This window comes from Gambusia affinis, linkage group LG16 (assembly GCF_019740435.1).
Source record: "Gambusia affinis linkage group LG16, SWU_Gaff_1.0, whole genome shotgun sequence".
Classification (NCBI taxonomy): domain Eukaryota; kingdom Metazoa; phylum Chordata; class Actinopteri; order Cyprinodontiformes; family Poeciliidae; genus Gambusia; species Gambusia affinis.
Window position 1 is genome coordinate 16,677,801 of NC_057883.1, and position 23,942 is coordinate 16,701,742.

The window sequence follows — 23,942 nt, forward strand, 5'->3', positions numbered from 1 at the left end:
GGATATTGTTTAATAATTGCCTAACTATTTCCAGATTTTCATTATTCTGTTTGTTCACTGATGTTCACCAGCACAGATATGAGGCCTCCACAAAACTATTTATATACCAAGAATAAAGCACTTATTTACTTTGGAATGCCTAAAGAGTAAAGTGAGCATAATAAAGTTTGCGAAAAAAATAAAAATAAAAACAAAAAAAAAACCTGTGGGAATATTTTGGGAGTTTGAATATTTTTGCAAAGCAATGTTTTTAGTAAGGATCATAAAACAACAGGTACCTTTCTTTAAAAGTTGGAAAAGCAAATGTTATTTTTCTTTTTTTTATGCTCAAATTCTTCTTTTGTTTCATATGTCAAATAAACAAGGTCTATAAACGAATGTAAGCAATTCACACAGCAGGCCCCTGCCTCTCTCCCCTTCATTCGACCTCCTTCAGCTATCCTTTGACCCATGTGACTTCAAGTATGCACATGCCACCCGTGCTAATGATGTCAACCCTCTGCTTCACCTTCCTGGAGGTCACAGAGCTAATACATTTCTCACATTCTTGCTCCTGCTGCCAGCCTCAAAGGACAGGAGTAAATCTGTGTCCCAGACATAATATTAGTCACTGATCATTTTCCCCCACTCGAGGTGGTTGTTTCACCTCGAAGCTCGAGTCAGTGGCACTGTAATTATGAGAATTTACAGCTGAAACACAGGCTGCAACATTCCTCAGCCAGGTGGAGGTCTGCCTGTAAACCTGGCGCCTTTACCTGAGGATCCTCCCATCACTGAGAATCGGCATAAACAGTTTGAACCATCAACACCATGAGAGGTCATAGGTGTATGACTCAGTCTTCATATGTTTTCTCTTCCAAGACATCTTAATGTTACACTTAAATTCACTTTTAAGTGAATTTAGTGTACAGGGACAATTTCCTTAACATAAAGTGGCAAAACATTTGCCTCATGATTATTATATGTAGCTCTAGTTCCAACATGCAAAGGTAATATGAAAAAAAGAAAAGAGCTTTTTTTTTACAATAATAAAATACATCACTTTGACATTCAATCTGTGCTTCAGGGAAAAATCGTCTTGCATAAACAACCACAGCCCAGCTCCTCATCTAATTGCTCTAAGATTTATACTTCATTGCTTAACATTAATGATCTTAAAATGAAAGATTACTGGACAGGTGTTGTGGGATTGAGGGTCCCTTCAAGCTCCAATCCACTAAGGAATTCAGCATCATCACAAAGGTTTTTCAGATTAAAACTCAAGAGAGGACCACTTGAGGTTCGACTGGAGTTGAGTAAAGCACAGCCCACTTTTAGCTGTCAAATAGGCTGGTGGCAGTTTGCTCCAAGGTCAAAGGATCGCTCGATAAGAAGGTGCAACAATGAAAGTGAGAGTGAGGCTGGATTTGAGCTCAGTCTGAGAGCCAGAGGATGTGAGCCATGCGTGGAGGAAGGGTCCGGAGGCTGAGTCACAGGGCTAAGTTTGCCAGTCGAACCCAGAAACCTTATGTTGTCATCACAGCTCTTTCAGGAAGCCTTGAGGTAATTATTACATGTGTGCTGCAGAAACAAGAAACTCAGTAATATACTATATAATATAGCCTGTTTGTGAAAAAAAAATTGCCTACTCACAGATTTCTGTTGTTTCAGATATTTCAGATATCATTATGCTAATTAAACTAACAGTCTTAAACTAATGAAAGACAAAGACAACTGGAGTAAATACAAAATGCATCTTTTTTTATTTTGGTTTCATTTATTAAGAGAAAAAAACACTCACCCAAACCAATCTGTCTGTCAGGGGGAAGATACTGACGAAAAATTGCATAACCCACCTTTATAGCAAAGTCCAACCATCGACCTCTTGTAGTAATGATAATGAGTCTATTGAATTACTGGACAAATTACTTCACACCCACATTTAAAACATTCTTTACAGCATGAATAGTTTAAGACTATACTGCAGTATTTTAATCAGATTTAAGACTGCACTCTTGAATATTCACTTTTCTTAACTGAAGTTCACTTATGTCAGGATCCTGGGTTGTTGAGTTATTTTGGTAGTTTGATTTGATTCTAGTTTCATTATTATTTTGTGTTCCTATTTTGGTTAGATTTGCCTTGTTCCAGTTTTCATTTAGGTCAGTTGTTTTTAGTGTTTCTAGTCATGTTTATTTCTTGTTTATAGTTATTCTTTGTTACTCTAGTTTTATTATGTTTCTTTAGTGTTAGAATTATTTCCTGTTCTCTTCCCCTGTGTTGTCTCCTTTGCCTCCTGTGCCACTTTCTCCTGCTCCCTTCCCTCACACTTGAAATCAGTTAGCTCATCAGCCCAGGTTTTGGTTCAGCATTCAACCTTCCCATTATTTAAGTCTCTCATTCTCAGACCCTCCTTGCCAGATCCTTTCATCTACTCCCGTTCACTTCCTTTTGCTCTGTGTTCTCCTTGTGATTGGTTTCCTTCTATGGATTTTTTGGGGTTTTTGTTTTTGCCTCTGCTCTCTTTTATTTTGTAAGTTGTTGGTCATTATTTTTCATTAAATCTTCAAATTCATTCAAATTCCATCGCTGTATTTTGGTCCTACATCAACCATTTAATACACCATGACAACTTGAGCTTGAGTTCCTGGCAAGGCTCACAACTGTTCCGTCTTTTCTCCGTTTGTGAATAATGGCTCTTGCACATGTGCAGCCATCTGGACATTAGAAGCACCACTTTTAAAAGGTATTAGCTGAAACTGGATGTTTCAGCTTGAAATTGAACAAACGAGACGATACCCATGAGCTCAATCAGGCAGTCAACTCAAACTGTGTTGACTGTCTTCATTCATTCCATGGTGATCCACTCCACTTTCACACAAAATGTACAGATATTTTCTTGATGAATGATGGTTAAAAATGCTGAACTTAACACCAAAACTCCCTAAAGTGTTATTTATGGAAACCAAATACATGTGCTAGTCCCAGACCATTAGGGTTAAAAAAATGGTCCTACATATGCTTTTAAAGTCTGAGGTTTTCAAGAAGATGAAAGACAAGAAGCTCCTCTTCCAACATAGTTTCACATGTTGACATTCATGATGTAATGGCTCTAAATTTATGTTCTCTTAACAGAAAGCAGCCATTTCACAGACAACAAAGCTAAAGGTGCGTAGTGAACCCTCAGGACTGTCTGACCTCACTGAACCCTTTAATCCTCAGGCAGCACCATTCAAAAAGCAAAATGAGAAGATTGTGTATCTCCTTAGTACAATTTTGCTGTTTTGACGACACAAGGGGTGGGGGAACACCACAGGAAACCTCATGGTGTCAAAACTAGTTATTATAGGACTTGCAAGAAAAACAGCAACAAAAAAAGACCTCACAGAGAGAGAAAGGAAACACAGAGCTAAAAGAAAATCCAATAGGCAGACAACAAATGCTATGGAAAGACAAACAGGTTTCAGCAACTAGTAAATCTACTTCTTAATTTAGTTGGCTCGCTGTCAACCAGATCTAGATTCTCACAACAAAGAAGGTTTTGTTTTCTGTAGGCTGCTTTAGTTAAATTAAGGCATTGGTGATTCATGGATGAATGCCACTCTAGGCAAGCCCCTTTTTCTGTCACTACACTTAAATGGATGCTCTCTTCCCCAACAAAGTTAGGTGTAGACTAATGCAATTAAGGTAAAAGCAGTTGAAAATTTTTAAGATTTCATATTGGAGATGGTTAAATACTGTCTGGAGTGATTAAAAAAAACAAACAATAAAATAGTCATTTAAACTTGCATTGAAAACTCATATCCTTGTGAAAAGTCTCCCCTGAACTCTAAACAAATTATGAGTATAATATAATGATAAGTTAGGAGTGGCCTTAAGAACAGAAATAAATTTTAAAAATCAAATTAAAATTAATTACAATGTGCTATGAAGTTGTCTGCCAAGAAATCTTAGCACTACATGTTATTCTTGTTTTGACTAGTTTTTTGACATGTTTTTACATCTCTTTATTGGTTTCTTTTATTTATTTTCTTTGTACAGTCATTGCTTTTATAAAGACCAGATGATCTTCTCAGCACAGACTTTCAAATAGGCCATTCATTAGTGAATGTGTTGCTTAGTCTCTGCAGTAAATGTTCCATACTTCCCCTATTTAGCTGAAGTCTGAATTGCTTTAAAACTCCTTCAACTGTTAGCATACATTACCATTATGGCCACACTCATCACCACTTCCACCCGTTTCCCTGGTTCTGGGAAGCATGGCTCATGCAGAGATAAACTAAACATGGCTGAAAGCTGGCACAGTTCTCTGATACTTTGGAGGAAAAAGTTGTAATCAGGTGTGCTGCACGCTGTCCCCTTGACATACATTCAACACTCCATATCACACTCTACATTCAGCCTTTTGTCACTATCAGTCAAGCATTGCGACCACTGGTTAGTTCACTTCCGCGACCATTACTGGCACCTATCTGAATGTCTGGAAACACATCTTTACCTCCAGCCTTTTGCCTCCACAGAGAACAAGCAGTAAGAAACAAGAGGAGCGTGTTGCACAAAGCGAGGTCGTCTGGGACAGAACCAACACCAATGAGTCAGTGATGTGGATGGGGAGGAATTGGTCACATTAAGCAGTGCACAAGAGCTGATGAGTTGTGTTTTCTAAGAAATCTGTGACTCAGAACATCATTAACACACACACAATAGCTGTTCAACCCATGCAAAACAATTTTAGCTGCCTTACCATTTCCAGCAGGATTTGTTGTGGTGCTTGTTGTGCATTATGTTCAGAAACTTGTAATTAACTGGACCTAACTGTGCCTGGAGTTTTCTGATGACACATTTAACAGCAGCAAAAGTCAGTTGAATGCCACATCTATGCAACATTTGACAAAAAACTTGTGCTCATGAGGGTGTATTCTAATTTGGATTCTTTTTTTTTTGTTTGTTTGTTTGTTGTCTTTTTTGCTCCACTGAAGTAGATTAACCCTTTTAAGGATCCAGTAAATAATGTTTATTAAGAAATAGATCGCTTCTATTCAGGCTCACAGTATATAAAAAGTCCTGTGAGAGTTGGCATAATGTTTTGTTGGGTCTAGTAAGTTATAAATATATATATAATATATAAGGGTCTGGCCAGTGGTCAGCGGATCAACCCATTTGATGAGAGCTCCAAGCAGAGGATGCAGAAAGGGAGGGGCGGTGGAAGAGGCAGAGGACAAGAGCTGATCTGTGTTGCAAGGGCTGATTATGCGTGTTACATGGGCCGGTTTCCTGGTTGTTGTGTTTGTGTTGGAGCGGGTGGCTCCAGGCAGATGTTGCAAATGAAGGAGTTGCTGCTGTGTGCTGACTTAGTGGGGGAAAACAGTTCCTTAGGACAGTTGATTAGTGTTTGGTGTGAAGATATTCTGACAGCAAAAAACAAACAAGATGTGGCTCATTCCTGAGCATCATAACAACTTTGATTCTGCAGCAAAATGATGATCCAGAACAGCAAGCTTTAGAGTCACCCGCTAAACTTTACATATCTCTTAAAATCTTTCCAATTTTGTCATTTTGTAAGGAGGATCTTTGCCCAACTTTATTGGTATTTTTATTTGATTAACCAAAAAGAAGTGGGTCATAGCTCACACTCTTTGAAATCGTAAATTATGAAATGTGTGGCATACATTACCCCAGTGATTTAAAGCCATCTGTGAATATATGTTTTCTAACCTTGCACACCTAATTGGCTTTAGTTCTGGACTTTGACTAGGCTATTCTAACCATAAAGAGGTTTTTATTTGTTGTTTTCCAACTTAAACGTGAACATTTGTTCCAGTCTCAAGATTTTTACTGAATCTAAAATAATTTCTTGATGTGGTGCTTGTGCATTGTGTTCAGAAACTTGCAATAGGATTGCTCTTCAAATAGTCCTACTTATTTTCTCGTTAATTCAGCTTCCTCGTCTGTCACTTTCAAAGAAAAGAATCTGTCATGATGGTTATGTTGCAGCCTGGGTGAAGTGCACTGTTATTTATTATTAGCGTTTGCATGCAGGCCAAGAAGTTCAGCTTTGGACTCATCTGACCAGAGCACCTTCTTCTGTATTTTGAATTTTACCTATTTGTTTGTGGCTACCTGCAAATAGTTCTATTTATGGCTCCTTTTTTTAAATATAAAAATCTATATTTTCTTTCCACTTCACAGATATGGAATACATTGTGCTGTTGACAAAGTCAAAGGATTTGAACTCTTGCAAGGCGTTGAAGCAATGACAACACCAAACTCCCCCTCCAGCTGTGCCCTCTGCTCACACACGAACAGATCGTTCATTTATCAGTGTAAGCATATAAGCACTGTCTCAACAGTCAAATTTTACAAGACCTTTTACATTCTCTCTGCCATTAGTACACGACATTTGACACCTAGAAAAGTAATCACTCATTCCCAGTATGTGCTGGTATACTGTGATGCACGGGTATGTGTGATTATAAACCTTTTATAAGCCGAAATGGAAAACAATGAAAGGTGAGACATCAACTTCAATGAGATGCAACATTTGTATTTTTTTATTATAGATTTGCATATAACATCAGCAATGTATTATGAATGATTGAGCTCATTTCAGTATTTAGTAATGGAGCAAATCATAAAACACTCAAGCATAAATTACTTTAAGGAAGTAAATTACTTCAAGACATTAAAAGTTGCATCATTGCGCAACGCAGAGGAAAGTTGTTTTCCAGGGATGTATCAGCCTAATTCCTCCCTCTTTTCTTTCCCTGTGACTGGTCGGTGCCTGTGTCAGTCAGGGGGGAGGGGTGCACCGCTAATTTCCACATGCCTGTATGTCAATTTAAGACTCAGACTGCGTTTTTAGTGTGTGGCTGACAGTAGCAGCGAACTCCAGCGTGCCTGCCTAGATCCAGCAGCAACCCCCCGTGTTGGATTTTTGCTCGTTATCTGATCGGATGAGGCGCTTACTGGGAAGCGCGTCTACCTGTGCACGCTGAATTTGATCTTTGTAGCCCTTTGGATGTTTGTGCCACTCTAAAAAGGAAAACGCACTCTTCTCAATCCTATTTCGAGGTACTTTCGCTTTTGAAGTGAAGCAAAACTTTCCAAGAGCCCTGACAACTTTGGTCTAAATTTTGGGGAGCTCTTGTGCACAGAAGCGTTTCGATTTCACCGGAGGAAACATGTTCGGCAAAAGCTCCGTTATGTTGCTGAATCTCCTTGTTCTGGTGCGTGAGCTCCTGGCTCACGAGTGCACGCCATGTAACCTCCGGACATGTCCAATCAAAGTCGCGCAAGGTTGCGAGGGTGGCCGGAGCGTGGCCAGGGATCCATGCGGGTGCTGCGACCACTGCGCGCGGCTAGAGTGGGAGCCCTGCGGCGGTCAGGACTGGACGCACGGCTACTGCGCCCTGGGACTAACCTGCGCTTCTATCAACAGCACCGAAGCGGCTACCATGCCTGAAATTGGAGTGTGTAAACGTGAGTGAAACTGCTTTTAAGTGTAAGCCTAGAAATTGGAGAAAAATATGTTTATATTATTGCTAAACACCAGCTCCAAAGTTTGGCAGTGATCCAGTGATTGTAAGCGGGTTGAAATCATCACTATTCATGTGTCAGTCCAGCCCAGGCTGCTGTGACCATCTCTTGTTTATCCTTGTCTGGGGCAGTTTTTCATGTCTGAGGGGTTCTTGACTGCAGGAGGGAGTCATATTCATCCTCATTCATTCTAAGCTCAGAAACATGACAATACATCAACATAGACTTGGCACAAGGTCTTTGCTCTGCTGGCAGCAAGCACCGTCCCTTCTGTTCCAAAAACATTTGAGACAAGAGAAAAACACAGATACGACTGCGTGAGTGTCATAACTAACCCAGGGCCATGTAGCATTTTTCATGGTATGATAACCTTGAGTAAAACTAATGCAGTTAGATCATCATTTTTAGGCATGTATTTCAAACAATAAATTGCAACATGATATAATTAACCAAAAAACTCTTCTTTTTTTTTTTACAAGTCTTTGCTATTTTGTTTTTTAAATGATTCACTTAGTTTAGTAAGTTACAAGCACTTATTGAATAGAATGCAAAAATTGATTTTGTACTCATCATGGTGTAACACAGATGTAACAAGGTGAAATTAGCTGGTCAGTTTGTTAGGCTATATTCTCTGGTAGCCAGGCTGCAGTTAAACACACCCCTTAGCTTGCTAATGGGGGATTTAAAACAGTGTTACTAAAAAGTAAGAAAGCTAAATGGCCCTTCTTTGATTTTGAAGCTACAACTGTTGGTGTTTCCAAATAGCTAAGACTGTCTTTCCTGTAAGCAGGGAAGAATGTAGTAGTCTTCTTTCAGTTAGCAAGAGGTGGGGAGGGGTAATTCTGTGTTACTGTGTTCTTAGCGCCTGGGTTACTCAGGCACCCTCTCTGGCATGTCATTTAAAGTACTTTAGACTATTTAACTAACATAGGTGAAGTTGTTTGTAGTTTTGAAATCACAGCTGTTTTAAACCTTGATGTACCTTGATGCTGAGTTATAACTGGCATTGTTAATCGGAAAAAAAGTTTGTGACGTTACTTTCCTTTCTGTACTCAGTCCTCCAAGCGTGCCACTAAATGTCTGAAAACATGACTTCAGATGTTTTTTCTTTGCACTTGTTGAAATTCACAATGCTCCTCTGTTCTGTCTCCACCAAGCAGTCAGGCTGTTATGAGTTGCTCATTTTACGCACAATTTGAGGTACTTTCTCAACCTCAAATCAGCTTGTAATACTATGAATGACGTTGGAAGCACTGGTCTTTCATTGAGGAACAAACAACTCATGGACAGACCCCCTCCAGCCGCACCACCTGCAATCTGTCCGGCTGGTTTGTGGATGATTGAAGGGGACTGGCAGGTCTGTAGGAGAAAGTAAGCAGCTCTCAGTGGGTGTCAGGATCTCCTGACCTTGCTCCTTCATCATCCTTCTGTAGGGTGGTCCAAGTTAGGGCTTTTTCATGGTTCTTTGGACCCCCACAGGTGTTCCCAGGAGATTCAGGTGCTGATTATGCCTAATATGCAGGCGTCTGGCGGACATCGCCTTCTGCGTCTTAACAGCTTTGGAACAAACTGGAGACCTGATGGCTCCTCTGACTGAGTCATAATTCTTCAGACAAATGTACTCATGCAGTCTTGATATCCCAAAGGGGTCTAGTTGGGGGTAAATCAACACCTCCCAGTGTGTTTTCAGGGGCCGTACTGAGACTGCTGGGGGCTTATCCCAGATTTTGCTCCCTGAAGCTTCGAAGGGCCTTATAGTGATTAGCCCTGCAATCAAGAGCGAGGGTAAATGTTTCCGCTTTTCTAAACCCCTGCTTTGCTGTTGCAAATTGGATTTACCAGGTGGCCAAAATGTAGTTAGTGTGCAAGCTTAAAAATGACATGTCACACGTTTGACTTGAACTAGAGAGCCGTGGCCATTTGTTTTTGTTTTAAGCTCTTGTCTACTGATATAGCTTTAAGTTCTTGAACAGTTATAGTAAAACAGCACTGAGAGCATTTTCTCCAGGTCTTCATGCTATGCCTGGCCATTAAGTCATGTCTGCAAGAGAGAAGGAAGTGTTAAAAAAAGAAGTGTAAAATAAAGAGAAGGAATTGTAAAAAAATGATTTTACTCAAGAAAATAGTTATGGACCTTATATTTCTGTTTGGTTTTTAGATTTTAAGTCAAAAATTACTGCAATTAGTAGCTGTCATTACTAAATAGGAGACTTTTTCAGGTTTTTGTTAGCCTTTATTCAACAAAACATTCTCTATCTCCTACTATTAACTTTTAATATTCTATTAATATACAACATACACTACAATAGTGCTTGTGTCTCTTTTCTGAAATCTATTCTTCTCAAACTCCGTCAGTTGTTGCAAATGGCCACTTGTACCGAGTCAGGTCCTGCTGCAGGTTTCTTCCTGCTAAAGGGGAGTATTTCCTCTCTACTGTCCTCTTTTGCTCTGCTGTGAGAAAGGTTTAACTGAGAAACACAACCACCAGGTCACATTTGTACATTTCCAGTTAACAATAGTTACCCCACAGTTGTTCAGCGACTCTGTTGCTATATTTAGCAACATTTCAGACAAAACAAATAGTATCAGTCCAAATTGGAATTGGCAGATCAGGCTTTTTAAAGATCAGTAATCAGGAACTGGCCAAAAAACTGCAATTGGTGCACCTCTATTAAAAACTGAATATACAACATTCAAGCACCTGTTCTGAGAAGATGTTACCAAACCTGTTCATCTGATCATTCAGATAATGAATTATTCTGTTGGTAACCATAGCAGAAAATGTCCATAGAAAATAGCATGAGTGATTTGTTCCTCCCAAAGCAAGTTTTCTTAAGCTTAAGAGACACTTATCATACCATGTCACTGAATCCTTGTTTCACAGGGACGTTATGTCCACTTCACTCCATCGCATGCTTTCTACTTCTCCCTTCCTCTGGTATTATCTAACGTTTCAAAGACTTCCTTTTAAGCTCGCTATCAGCCTCAGGCCCTGTAGAGGTCAGCTTTCCCAACCTGGTCCTGGATGCCAAGACAAGCAGTCTCAGTAGCTAAGAGAGGAATACCCCTGCAATGAAGCCTTATAGACTTTGGCAAGAGTCGTGCCAGCCCGGAAAACAGATAGCCAGAAGGGACTTTAACAGATTCGGATTGAGCTGAAGGGACCTAGGCTGAGGCAACTTGAAACAAGTAGGGCTCAGTGGGGTGGTCAATCTAAAATTAGTGAAGACAATATGTTCAGTGTCCAACCTTTCATTGATTGTTTGGACTCCTACCTCCTTTCATACATACCAGATTTAGCACTCCACACAGACAAGCACTATCACCATCTCGAATGAAAATACCCTTGTGGGTGCAGGAAAGCCTCAGAATGGAAAAAAATGTGTGGATCCTTTTAGGGTGAAGGAAAATTATTTCGACTGGGTTTATTGGGAAAGCAACTTGTGCTCTGCCAGTTCACCGGCCATCTGGGAGAGCCATTAACAGAGTCGGCTGGCTCGGATTAAAGGTAACATTACCTTTAACTCTGTCAGCTGGCCAGATTTCACTGTGGCACTTATGACACAGGAGTCACCCACAAATCTGGCTTCTGCTGCAGTCACATTCATGCTGATTCACTTCAGCTCTTCTCTTTTTAATAACAGCTAGAGACAGTTATACTCTTAGGGAGACCTATTTGGTGTGGAATAATAAGATCCACATACAGTGCCTTGTGAAGCTATTAAAACAGCTTGAACTTTTTCATATTAAAGCATTTTTAAAAGCACCTGCTCTTAAAAAGCAGGTAAGTATTTTAATGGGTTTCAATGCAATAGAGAAAACATAATTGAAAAGAATGCATGGTTTTATACATTTTTACAAACAAAAATATCAAAACTGTGGCATAAGTATGTACTTAGTCAACATTTACTCTGATAATACTAAATAAAACCCAATGCAAAGTTCTAAAGGAGTGTTAGGTTCTAAAACAACATACCAAGTTTTGAACATTTATAGCCACCTAAACTCAAACTAGGTTCATTAGTTCATTAGTCATGGAAGTAGCAAAGATGTCCATAATAACTCTGGAGGAGATGTAAAGATCCACGGTTAAGCTGGGAGAATTAGTCAGAATGACAACTTAGTCTTACAATTAGCCATACACTTTACAAATCTGCCCATTATGAAAGTGCAAAAGAGAAAAGCCATTGTTGAAATAAACCCATAAAGACATTCACTGTCAGTCCTCTCTTTGTCTACATGCATAAAAGAAAACTAACAATGCACAAAACACTGAAAACAGAATCCCATTGGTAAAAAAAAAAATAGTGGTGGCAGCATCATGCTGTGGTGATGCTTTTGGTGTCAAAAAAAAAACTATTGATTTTTTTATTAGAACTTTGAAAACAATGTATCATTTTCCTTCCACACTACAATTACATTCTACATTATTTTCCAAATGCATTTTTCTCTGTGTTATGTTTTTTTTTTTGTTTGAAAGCAAGAAGTGCTTCAATGAATAACAGTCATACATCACTTTGCATAATTGAAGCACACAGTTTGTCTCATGATGTTTATCTTTGTGGAGCTGTTATGTGCAGCAGTGAAGGATGGTAATATTGGGGTATATCTATGCATGTTTATTCACGCATGAAAGGTGAGGGAACACTGAGAGTAGTGTGTACACTGAAGCCCTTTAATCCCAGGATCTTGCTGGATATTCAGCTCTAACGTGACGTTCTATCCATGCGTAAAATTTTGTCCAAATGGGGTGTGTAAGCCAACTTGGGGTGAGGCACAATGAGAGACGCGGCTCCAGGCGGTTGTTAGTGTGAGTGGCCACAGTTCAGAGGAGGTGTTGCTGCAGCCGCCAGAGACGCAGACCCTGGGAGGGCCCCATGCTGTGGAACAAAAGCAAACAAATGGGCTCAGTAGCTGTAGTAGTGTGGCACAAAGAGAAGGGAGGAGGGACTGGAGCCCTGAAATACAGTGGTCACTTCAGTCTTGTCTGTGCCAAAGTAGTGTCTTGCAAAACAAAGGGGTTGTAAACTGGACCAGTACTTCTAACTCTGTCCAGTGTTTCTTTAAAGCCATAAAATCATTTTTAAATGGACAACTAGTCTAACACTTTGTTTTCTTTAATGTCTCCCACAGTTCTTCCTGAGCACCCAGATGCAGGCCTTGAGGATGAGCGTTGTCCTCTAATAACGGGTTGCGACAAAGCGGGAGCTGAATGTGTGTGTGATGCTCGTTACTCCTGCTTGGGAACTTTTACCTATCCAGACCAAGAGACCTGTATGAAGGCCAGCAAGTCAGGTGCGCCCTAATCTTCCCAATTGCTCTTTCCGAGTTAAATAACAGAGCGAATGGATCAGAGAGCAGTTTGTGAATTAGAGTGCAGAATGATCTCCAAAGATTTAAGCTAATCCATAACAGATGTTGCTCTACGATGACTAAAGCTACTTACATTTCCTAGTGATGACACAAGTTCCGGCTTTCTGTGGTGGTTCCCTATTCACTTCTAAGCTCTGTCGGTGTGTGTGATTCATTAATGACTTTGATTTGTGTGTTTCAGAGGGTCGAAGGCATGAGCACCGGGAGAGACACAAAGAGAAATATGTGGGACCATCTAATCCGACGTGCATGTTCTCCGGGTGCAACCTGACCGCTGACGGGTGCATGTGTGAGTCTCAGAGCTGCCATCACCACTTCGCCTACGTCAACCGCAGCCAGTGTCAGGAAGCAGCAGGTAACCCTCAAATGATCTGCCGCTGATGAATACATATTCACCCCACTCCAAATTTTTTTTAACACATTTTTTTAATGTTCACAGATTCAGAGTTACATTTAGAGTTAAATATTTTTCTCTCTAGAAATACAAGCATGGACTTGCAAAGATGAACCTAAAACAATTACATTTCTCCTCTAGTAAACAAAGTTGTTGTAACAGTGACAGGATATTTCTCATGTCACAGCTCATTTTACACTGACTTGCAATCAAATTTTTGCAGGTTCTTTTTGCAAAATAGGTCAAGGTCAGTCACTTTACAAGTAGAACATCTGTGAACATTAAATTTTAAGTCTTGACTCAGATTGTCAATTGGATTGAGTTCTGTAATTTGACAGGCCCTGAAACACACAAACATACTTTGATCTAAAGCATTTCAGGATAGTTTTTTTTTGTATGTTTAGGGTTATTGTCATGATTTTTGTCATGCAGGAAGCCATTAATGTCATTCCTTTTCCCATCAGCTCTTGCCCAGCTTTCCTTTTTCTGCTGAAGAAAAGCATCACCAAGAGGCTTTATGCTATGTTGTAAAGTTCTAGGTTGGGTATACAGCTTTGTTAATTATATGTGTTATTGTTCTTATAAAGGGCTTTGAAATTAGGTCAAGTTTATTCGAAAAGCACATTTAAGCAAAAAGGCAGTTCAAAGTGCTAACAAGCTCAATTTTGTGATAATTTTTGACTAAACCAAATTTCTCACATGTTTCCTTTGTCTCTTGTTCCCTATGTGTGGTTGGCCAAACAATTTAGACTTGCAGTTGTGCCCTCTTTTTCCCATTTCTTGAAAGTGGAATGAGCAATGCTCCATGAGTTGATTAAACTGTGCTTTAAACTTCTCTATGACTTTATTGCTGGCCTGTCTGGTGTGTTCCGGAGCAACGTAGTTGCTGATGTTCTCCAACAAACTCCTGAGAGCTTTGTAGTACAGCTGTATCTATACTGTGATTAAGCTACACACAGGTGTAATCTACTTGCTATTTATGTGATATCTAAAGTGCAGTTGCACTGGGCATCAAAGTAAAGTGGGCTGAATAAAAATACAACTTTACACAGTTAAGATTGGCCTCCACTTCTCAATGTAGTGCTTTGGCATATCACACAAAGTTCTGTCATTATAAATGCATAGAGGTTTTAACTGGTCAAAATACTGAAATCGTGTAAGGAGTGTGAATAGTATGAATCATTTTGAAACTAGAATATATAAAAGTTTTTTTTTATTCAGTTTTGGAATCTTTTGGTGCAGTTTAGTCTCATTACGTTGCAGCATATTTCCCAGCTTCTTCTGTGCCACTGGTGAAAAGGAGAATCATCTGAATGGATCAAAGAAAGTGTGTTTACCTTTGCCTTTAGCATCCTCTTTGATTGGCACTTGTACATGGAAAAGACTATTGGCAGAGCAAGGGTGTATTTAGTTTTCTAGTTTAGACAGTGGCCTGTCTGTTAGATACGTAGCTGCTAAGTGTTGACTTCCTGCTGAGTGGCATTCACAAAACAGAACTCCCTCTTAACTTCAAAGAATAATAAATAAAACTAATTGCTGCTTGAAAATTGTGTTCAGATCTGAATAAAAATAATCAGGTCCCTATTAGAAAAATCTGAGATGAAAAGAAGCTCTTTTCTTGCAGCGAGCAATAAAGACATATTCACGTTTATTTAGTCTGCAGCTAATAGGTGGGTTATTACAGACATTCCCGGTTCTGTTTGTCTTGAGCAGTTTATGCAGTAAATCCCACAGGAAGCGTGTTCAACAAGCATCATTTTGTGCACACGCATCCAACAGAATAACCTCTGCCTTATCTTAGAGTCTGAGCCGAATGGATGACTGTCTGATCTCACACCAAAACAACATTTTTCAGCAGCTTATGAGTATTCATAGCAGCACACATCTACCCGTCTTTGTGGCCCATTATTAAGCAGAAAATCAGGATGTGTGAATCTGTTAGGTACTAAAGTTTTACATGCATTTGAGGCAACAGACAAATGTAAAGATGAACTGACTTTATTAACGTTTCATGTGTGCGTGTGTGTGTGTAAAATGAGCCTACATATACCTATATGGGCTTGAGAACTTGCCTGTCTGTGTGTGTTTGAGCGAGATAATTATCTTGTTTGTCTTGATGTCGCAGCAGAGATTTTCTTTTGTCTGCCGTCATTGGCAGGACTTTCCTCTGCAAACAGAATGGGATTCTGTGGTCAGGATATATATACTCCCAGTTGGTGACTCCCTAAAACAGACCCTAATATTATAAAATAATACACATAAAGAGCAGTGTTTATATGCCCTGCTGACAAATGCAGTCTTTAAACCTGATCTCAAGGCACAGGAGCTGGACAGATAAAACATGCCTTTACAATAATGTGTTTATTTAAGAGAAAATAGAGGTGCACTATTATCACATTTAGTTTAGTTTTATGAACAGCTCTTAACTATACAAATATCTGTATTGAAATGACATCTTACAGTATGAAAGGTTCTCACAATTTGTAACATAGATCATTTCAAAAAATAATCTTGATGGGAACAAATTAGCTGTAGAAGCTTCAAACAGTTTTTGTAACCTGGATGTAATTAGGTAAAGTCTGGTATTTAACCAGGTTTAATTAGCTTTTTAAAAAAAATTCAAATCTCTCAAGAACTGATTGTTTATGTCGACATTAGTCAGATAACAGATTTGGCTTCAACAAATCATTAACTTTTTGTCATTTTCCCACTTTGCGACTGAAAGCTTAAATTTCTTTTGTTCTGATTTTATTAACATAACAAACCAAACTATTCCATTATTGACAGATGTAACATTTGGTAACAAAATCTAATTTAAAAAATATGATAATATCAATGATATCCTTAAAGCATAAACCATCCAAGTACATGTACAATAGCATGAGATGATGCAAGATATGCTGTTCTTTTGCTTTTATGCTAACATTGGGAAACTTGCAAATCTTAGACCTAAAGGAAAATTGAGTAAAATAGGACAATGAAAGTAAAGTCTGATCATGTAGATCTTTCAAAATTCCACAGAACTCGTAAAGGAATTTTAAACAAAAACTTAAAACTTACAAATGTTTGGCTTGTAACATAATTGTGAAACGTGAGGAAAACTACATCTTGTTTAAAACGTTTTTTGCAAACATAAATCTGGAAAATAGGCAGGACAAGGCAAATTTACTTGTATAGCACAAAGCAATTGAAGCGTAGTACATGATGAAAACATAAAACAGCAAACAAAAGAAAGTGGTGAAAAGCTGGAATACAGACCACAATTAATGATGTTCCATTAATCAAAGGCAGCTCTGTCCAAATGAGTTGTTAGCCTTCATTTATTAAAGGAACTCAGTGTTTCAGCACTTTTGCGGTTTTGTGAAATTTTGTTCCAGATTCGAGGAACATCAATTCAAGGAGCATGACTACATTTGCAAGGCACTGTAAGTCCAAAAGATTTTAGTTTTCAAATTGTTGCTTCAACAACATGGCTATGTGTCCATCACTCAAAACATGCTGTGATACAATTCCATAATGGGTACTGTTGTCATCTGTTTGTGTACAATTAGGAGCAACATGGAGAGCCAGATGTTTCACCCAGATGTCTGAGAGGAAGGAGGTTGTGATAACTGTAGCAGAGAAAGGACAGATGTAGGAGGATAGGAAATGGAAATAGAGACAAAACATTTTGTGAAGGTATTTGTGTACAAGCCCCTGGAGGTCATTGCTGGGCAGTGTTTGGTAGTTTTACTGTCAGGAGTAGTTTACAAATTCTCATTAAGATAAGGTCCCAGATAGCTATTTCATAGAAATTCCTCTTGTGTTGTGGAGCCAGCGATCGCTGGTTGTGAATGTTCTGTTTATTCATGCAACATTTCAACATCACTTGATGCTAATATATAATCACAGTAGTGATAGATGTAAACAATAGAAGCAGTCACTCCCCCTGTTTTGTCATTAGAAGTGTTGCCCAAAAGGTGGGTGAAATGGGGCAATGTGCCTCCCAGACATCTGGTAGTTCACATGTGATTCATCAGTCGGGGAAGTGGCGCCCACTGTAATGTCCATGGCACCGACTGAACTTGCTCTCACAAATCCGCTAGCCTACGTCTGCCACCTCCGTCCTGCCTCCCTGTGCCCTTGTGAAAGGACTGTTAGTTCTGCTTGGCTACAGCCTCTTTGTGACCAAGCTATTACTGGCCAAGCTAGACCCACACCGGCTGGCGCGGGCACGAGACGTCTCAGTGCTGATTGTTTGTGTGCCGTCTGAGGAAGCCGCGGCCTCATCTTTTCCCAGGGTTTATCTATGGAATTATGTGCCTTGCAAAAGCTTTTTCACATTTTGTAACAACACACTTCAGTGCACTTTATTGAGCTTTTAGATGGATAGGCTTGCACAAACCAGAACATAACAAAAAAAAAGGTGAAGAAAAAAATGTGCCAATTTCTTAATCTGTTTTACGAATCCAAATACGCATGGCATGCATTCGTATTTAGACCCACTGCATCAATATGTTGTGACTAGACATCCAGGATTTGACTTTAAACATTTACATTTAAATTGTGCCTTTTCTTCTTTGTAAAATACCTGACACTCAGTCATGTTTTATTCAGTTCTATGAGCAGTGTTAGATTCTCACCTCACATAAGGTTTTGCAGCATGTTAGAAAAGTTCAGTTTTCCTCTAAGAGCACCTTCCGTCACAATGTTGTTGTGAACTCTACATGCTATGCCAACTGCCTGAGTGCAGTCCTTGTTAGTGTCCAGTGGTTCTTGCTAGCTGTTCAAAACAAATCTTCACAGTACAGAAATATTTCTAGTGAATTTTGGTTAAACACAGATTGACGACAAGATTTATCTGTCAAAAAATGCATTTAGTCATTTTTAGTTGGCTTCACCACACAGTCATATTTAGCTAATGTAAAACGCATGAGTCAGCAAATAAACATATATAAATTGATACAGCTAAACTTTCATTTACATGTATCAGATTGAAGGGGTATGAGTAGAAATACACGCCAAAGATCTTAAATTTTTCTTCGCAAAAAACTTCAAAAACTACAAAAAATATTCTACATCATAATTATTATTATAATTATTTTATTATTGTACATTACCAATAATCTACAACATAAAATTCAAAATAAAACGTTGAAATTTGCAATTACATCAACAAAGACCTTGGAAGATTCTCTTGAAAGGCACATTATAAGATTAGAGTAATACAAAAAAGGGAGAATTGCTTCTGTGTGGTTACTGAGAGAAAAAGAAATCTCCCATTTTAGGCTTTCAGTCAATCTACTTTATTATCGGCCACTAACCAATACATGCAATTTTGAACTGAAAAGAGCAGCCAGAAAACCCACAATAACTCTCCAGTCTTTCTGTTATATTAATTTTTGTAATTGTGTGTTTTGCTACTTTTATCACTACCTGGAATTCTCTATTTTTCAGCCATAACCAACAACATTTTAAAAGTTCCCCAGCTGCGCTTCAACCATTTCCTGTCGCTCCCTGACCAAAATCTTTTATTGTCATTATTTTCCCTTTTTCTCTGCAAGGAAAAAAATCCCATAGCCAAAACATGCACCACATAACTGCCTCTTCCACAATTTATCAAACATCTGTCTGCAAGCCAAGGCCTCTTGTAGAGTTGTTTTCCACATTTGCGGCACATAAGGGTTTAGTCTGAAAAACATGTGATTGCTGTTTGGTGTGGCTCTCTAATACTTTGTGTGCATCCTCACTGAGCAATTATTTATGTTCTGGTATGTAATTTTAATAAGAGGACCACCAAAAGAGGTTATTGTTTTCAAAAACTATTGCTTAAATGCTGCACTAAAAGAACAGTTCAAACTTTCTAATGTGACTGATGCTTTACCCCCTGAAGGCGGCTGGATAAAAGAGTATGTCCTAAAAATATTGGGGTTGACCAGCCCTGAGCTCTTTACACTCCCTCCAGCAGCCTTGCCAAAGCTTTATCCCATGCATTTTGTGTCAGACACAACCATACATGGTGTTGCAACTGTCTGGGTGATTTGCTTGAAAACCCCTCATCCCTGGTCTAGTTATGTGCCATCTGACAGCAAGGAGCTGTTTCTCTGGAATGTACTGCTACTGGACACACACAGGCGTGAATTGATGGGAATATGTCAATGTCCATGTCTTGTTCATTCATTCATTCATTCATTCATTCATTCATTCACTGGTTGAGGTCGGGTTATCTGTGTGCAACCATCATGGCATGAACTATTTTTAAAAGTAGTGGAGTTCCTGCTGCTTGAATATGCAGTTATTTCCTGTTAAAATATTACAAGGAGTTAATATCTTGCCTAGCCAGCTCTTAGAACATCTTTATTTGGCATACATCACAATAGATCACATATGTCAGAGTCAAGGCCCGCGGGCCACATCCGGCCCGCGAGAAGATTTTCTATGGCCCCTGGGATGATCTTGATTTATTATTAGAACCGGCCCGCAGACCGCAGCAAGCCGGCACCCCGTCTGAAAAAAAATATGTTCCTTATTTGAACTGTAAGTAGTTCTTTAAATGTTCTGTGAGATGATGTACTTACCCATGTATCCATAACAACCGGAACTTTCAATATCCACCAAGTTATTGCCGAAATATACCGTCTATTAAACGAGTGCCCCCCGGATTAATTACACTCTCTGCAGCTGCAGCTGCGAAGTTACCGTATTAACCCAATACTTGCTGGAAAGTGCAACGCCTCCCCTTTCAGAAACCGTTGAATTTTTCCACTTAGCGCTACGTGTGGCGGAATTACGGTACTGCAAATTTAGACGTGTCGCCGGCGACACGTCCGGTCTAGAAGGGTTATTAGCACAGCAGTCGTAAGCATAACTGTAAAATTAACTTTCAGATACCCATCAAAAATGGCAAAAAGGAAGGTGGACACTGAGTTTAATATTTGTTTTCACTGCATGTTACTTCTCCTTGATGAAAGTGTTGTTTTTGATTAATAGATTTTTGCACTTTATTTTATTGTATTTCAATCCAATTATATTTTAAAAATATTTCAGTTGTGTCTGTTGAAAATTAAAGATTACTGACAGAGCCATAAGAAAATATTGCTTTATTTATCTGATCATATTGGAATATATTTGTTAGGTTTTCAGTAGGTTCAATTAGGTTCACTAGACTATATGCGTCATTTAAAAAAATTTCAATGAACATTCGATCAGTCCGGCCCTCGGCTTGTAGCTAAATTTTTTATTTGGCCCTCCGTCCATTTGACTTTGACACCCCTGCAATAGATGATCCTGGGCACTTAAGAAAATGGCTAATGTGAAAGGTATCAATCATTAATTGAGACAGCACAACACAGTGCAAATTTAGTTTATAGTGAAGTTCAAACTTGGTATCCATAAGAAAAAAACATCTAATTCTTGTGAAAACTTTAGGGCACCCAAGAAAGTTCAGCAAATCCCAAGACTGTCTCCTCAGCAATGGAAGCATGCAGGTGTAAGTGTTGCTACATGCACAGTAAAATATTCCAAAGCTGACCTAGTGCCAAGAAGGGCAGACTCTTATCTCCAAGAAAAACATCAAGGACAGAATAATATTTTAGTTAGTAGTAGGATTGGACTGGTTAGAGGGATTTTCTCAAATAAAGTCCCTTATAGAGTGTTTAGTACATCTGGAGAATGGACTGTTTGGAGAAGAAAAGGTAAACACTACAATGAGTACAGTGTCATGTCGACATGGAAGCATCATGAGATCATTTTGTTTAAGGGAGTGGGTACTTTTACTATTTTGCCTAAAACACTGCCATTATTAACCCCTTAACTGTCACACTCAAACGCTTGCATGTTGCCCTATGGGTCCATGAGGACATTGGTGTCTGGGGTTTTTGGTGCAGGATCAAGAAATCCTCCAGGAGCATCTATACCCAACAAAAAAAGAGCAATATGGAGATGAGCAATTGTTTGACCAGCACAACAGAGCAAAAGTAAAAACTAAGTTGCTTAGCAGAAACCTCCTCAGATTTATGCCCCATTAAGAACATATGTATTGGACCTTGAAGTATTCCTTATTAAACACCTTCATTACGTCAGAAATGTTTTATATTAAACTTCACTGCATTATACAAACAACTGACACAAAGATCAATTGCAACTCTTAAACAATAGAGTTTATAAAGCACAAAACCTGGTTTCTAGAAAATTGATACTTGCATGAATTGAATTAAACATCTACAATTTCAAACAGTCGAAGAAAAATTTCCTGGCAGATCCTGTGCACTGAGAGTGCACTGGGTGTGAAGTGGCAATCCTTAGGAGTAGCACATTACTTTTGGTTAAATAACTTCCACCAACAGAAGTCATTAAGGAAAGAAATGCAGAGATGCCAGCTTCTGAATGCATGCTCCAAGTTTCCTCCAGCCTCTACTGGAGCTTTGAAGTCTTCACTAAACTTTTACCTGATGACCCTGCCTCTGCCTTTTGCCCTGAATTCCTCCAAGACAGCTTCCTCTTACATGTACCAAAGTACAGGTTGAACAAAACAGACTTTCTCAGTTGTAACTGTTGGTGGGCATGGGGCCATGGCCCCGCAACTTAATTTGAGAGACGACCCAATGTGTCCCTTGTGGGGTAACTTTATAAAACCTGAGGACAGACCAGGAACCCACGGAAGGCAGCTGGACTGAGAGGGCTTTGTTCTCCATTGATTTGTTTCCAAAGTCAGTAGGTGAACAGAACTCACATTGTGCACTTTTTCCATGAGTAAACTCAGGCTGTCAACGGAGCCTCCTCTGCCCGGTTGAGTTGCTCTGCTTTGAGAAAAAGACTGAGCTCCTTGTACCCAGCATGAAGCAAAATAAGCCATTTAGAGTGAAGGATTTTTGCTTCTTCAGTGGGCTGTGGAGATGCCAGAAATAAACTCTTTACATAAGAGATCAATCTGTGGTTGCAAGATAATTTTCATATGCCACTCTTTCTAGATTTTCCAAAAAATAGAACATCTGCTTAATATGCATATGGAAATGATCAAGCATACAAAATCCATTCATTTATGTTTGTTCAAGTTGGATTATTGCCACCATTGTATTACAAAGATTCATTCTGTGGTTGCTGACTCACTAATTACAGCCATTTATGCATTGAGATAAAACACAAAGGCTGCAGCATAAAATCCATTTGCTGCTGACTCTTTCCAACCTCTGTGCCTGCCTATTGTGTTTAAAAATATTCCAGCTAAAAAATATATTAATTAGACCTGCAAGGGTTGGAGCATTTCCACACAAGGATACAATTCTGTTCATTTAAATGACAATGGCATGTCTGCCAGCTGCTTTTCCCAGCACTCTCTAACCCCGGCCATTATCGCAATTCAAAGAGTAATCAGCCTCCTCTGAGTCACACACAATACAGAGAAAGTGTTTTCTGTGGATTTTAAAAAGCTTGGAGTTTTCTTTCTAATGCAAAAGTGGTTCAGCTGAGCAGCAGTGGACTGTGTTAGACTTTTTTTTTTATGTAAAACACCGGGCAATCAGCAGTTCCAAGTTTATTTAATTTCAGTCTAGAAAATTGGCCAAAAACCCTGGAAAGTGTTGTAGCCTAACGTTGATTCTGGGGGTTTCCCTCCTTTTGCTATGACACCATTTAGCAACTGAGTTTATCAATGAGAGCCTTGTAGCTCTGTTCACTGTTCCCAGGTTGCTTGAGTAAACAGTACAGTACAGATACTTCACACTCCTGCTGTATTCATCCAGAGCCAGAAAACCTGAACGTTTTGCTTCTTCTCCATTTCAGCCGTCAGTTTCCTCCACCCACCAAATCAAAGGACCTCTTTACTTGAGGTCAGGCAGGTAACCGCATTACAGGAGAGTAGACTACTTTTTAAAATTGTTTTTTAAGACTTTTGACATTTAATGAAGAATAAAAAAGTTTGGAATCTCAAAATCACAATAAAAATTATTCACATTTCTATAGTTAAAAAGTAATTTCAAAGAAATTCCAGAGTAAGTACCAGAGTGACTGAATATTTCTCCAGCTGTTTGGAGCACAAGGTAATGCAATGTGGCCACCACCAGAGTCTTTTGACACTGGCAGTTGGCTGGCTAAAACAAGTGGAGTAATTTTACATCATGTTCAAGAAAAACAACTTTGATGATTTTGCAACATTTCCAGTCGCTAGAACCACAGAGGATTATGGTGTGGAAACTAAAGAAGTCCCACTGATTATGCTTATGAAAGGGACAGTAATTATTCTTCAACAAGTTAAAACTAACTTCCAACAAGTTACTTTTAAAAGTGTCATTTGAGAAATTTAAGACAAGTCAAATTGAAGGGATTCAGTGCTATAGTAGAGATTAATCAATCACTACGCATTCACACCTTTCACAAAATACCACCTCAATGCAAAACATATAGGAGCAGCATAAACTGCTTCTTTGTATTTTTACAGAGTAGTTACATAAATTATAAGAGGTTCCTGAAACACTTGGAAGCTGAATGGGTATAATACAACTTTTCATCTTACTTTAGCAGCAAAAACGGTTTCTGAATTGAAAAGGGTTAGGCTTATTTTGTTAATATAGGTTTTTGATTAAAATGTGATTATTTGGAATTAATTGCAATTAAAAACTATTTAATAACTACTGAAATGATTAACTATCACCAGTAATAAAATCACAGAAATCAACTTTTTTTT

At 38.9% G+C, this 23,942-nt stretch overlaps 1 protein-coding gene across 3 annotated transcripts in view; it reads left to right on the plus strand.

Annotated features, from left to right (window-relative positions):
* The first annotated feature begins 1,411 nt into the window (after window positions 1-1,411).
* Window positions 1,412-23,942, plus strand: part of crim1 (cysteine rich transmembrane BMP regulator 1 (chordin-like)) — a 48,072-nt gene continuing 25,541 nt past the window's right edge. Inside the window, exons 1-3 of one of the 3 annotated variants that reach the window (XM_044143777.1) lie at window positions 1,412-1,542; window positions 12,649-12,810; window positions 13,070-13,243. In XM_044143777.1, coding sequence (XP_043999712.1) covers window positions 12,792-12,810; window positions 13,070-13,243 — 193 coding nt within the window. In that variant the 5' untranslated portion in view covers window positions 1,412-1,542; window positions 12,649-12,791. Of the gene's footprint in view, window positions 1,543-6,826; window positions 7,459-12,648; window positions 12,811-13,069; window positions 13,244-23,942 lie in introns of those variants that run through there. The other 2 variants (XM_044143775.1, XM_044143776.1) reach the window with 2 other exon arrangements.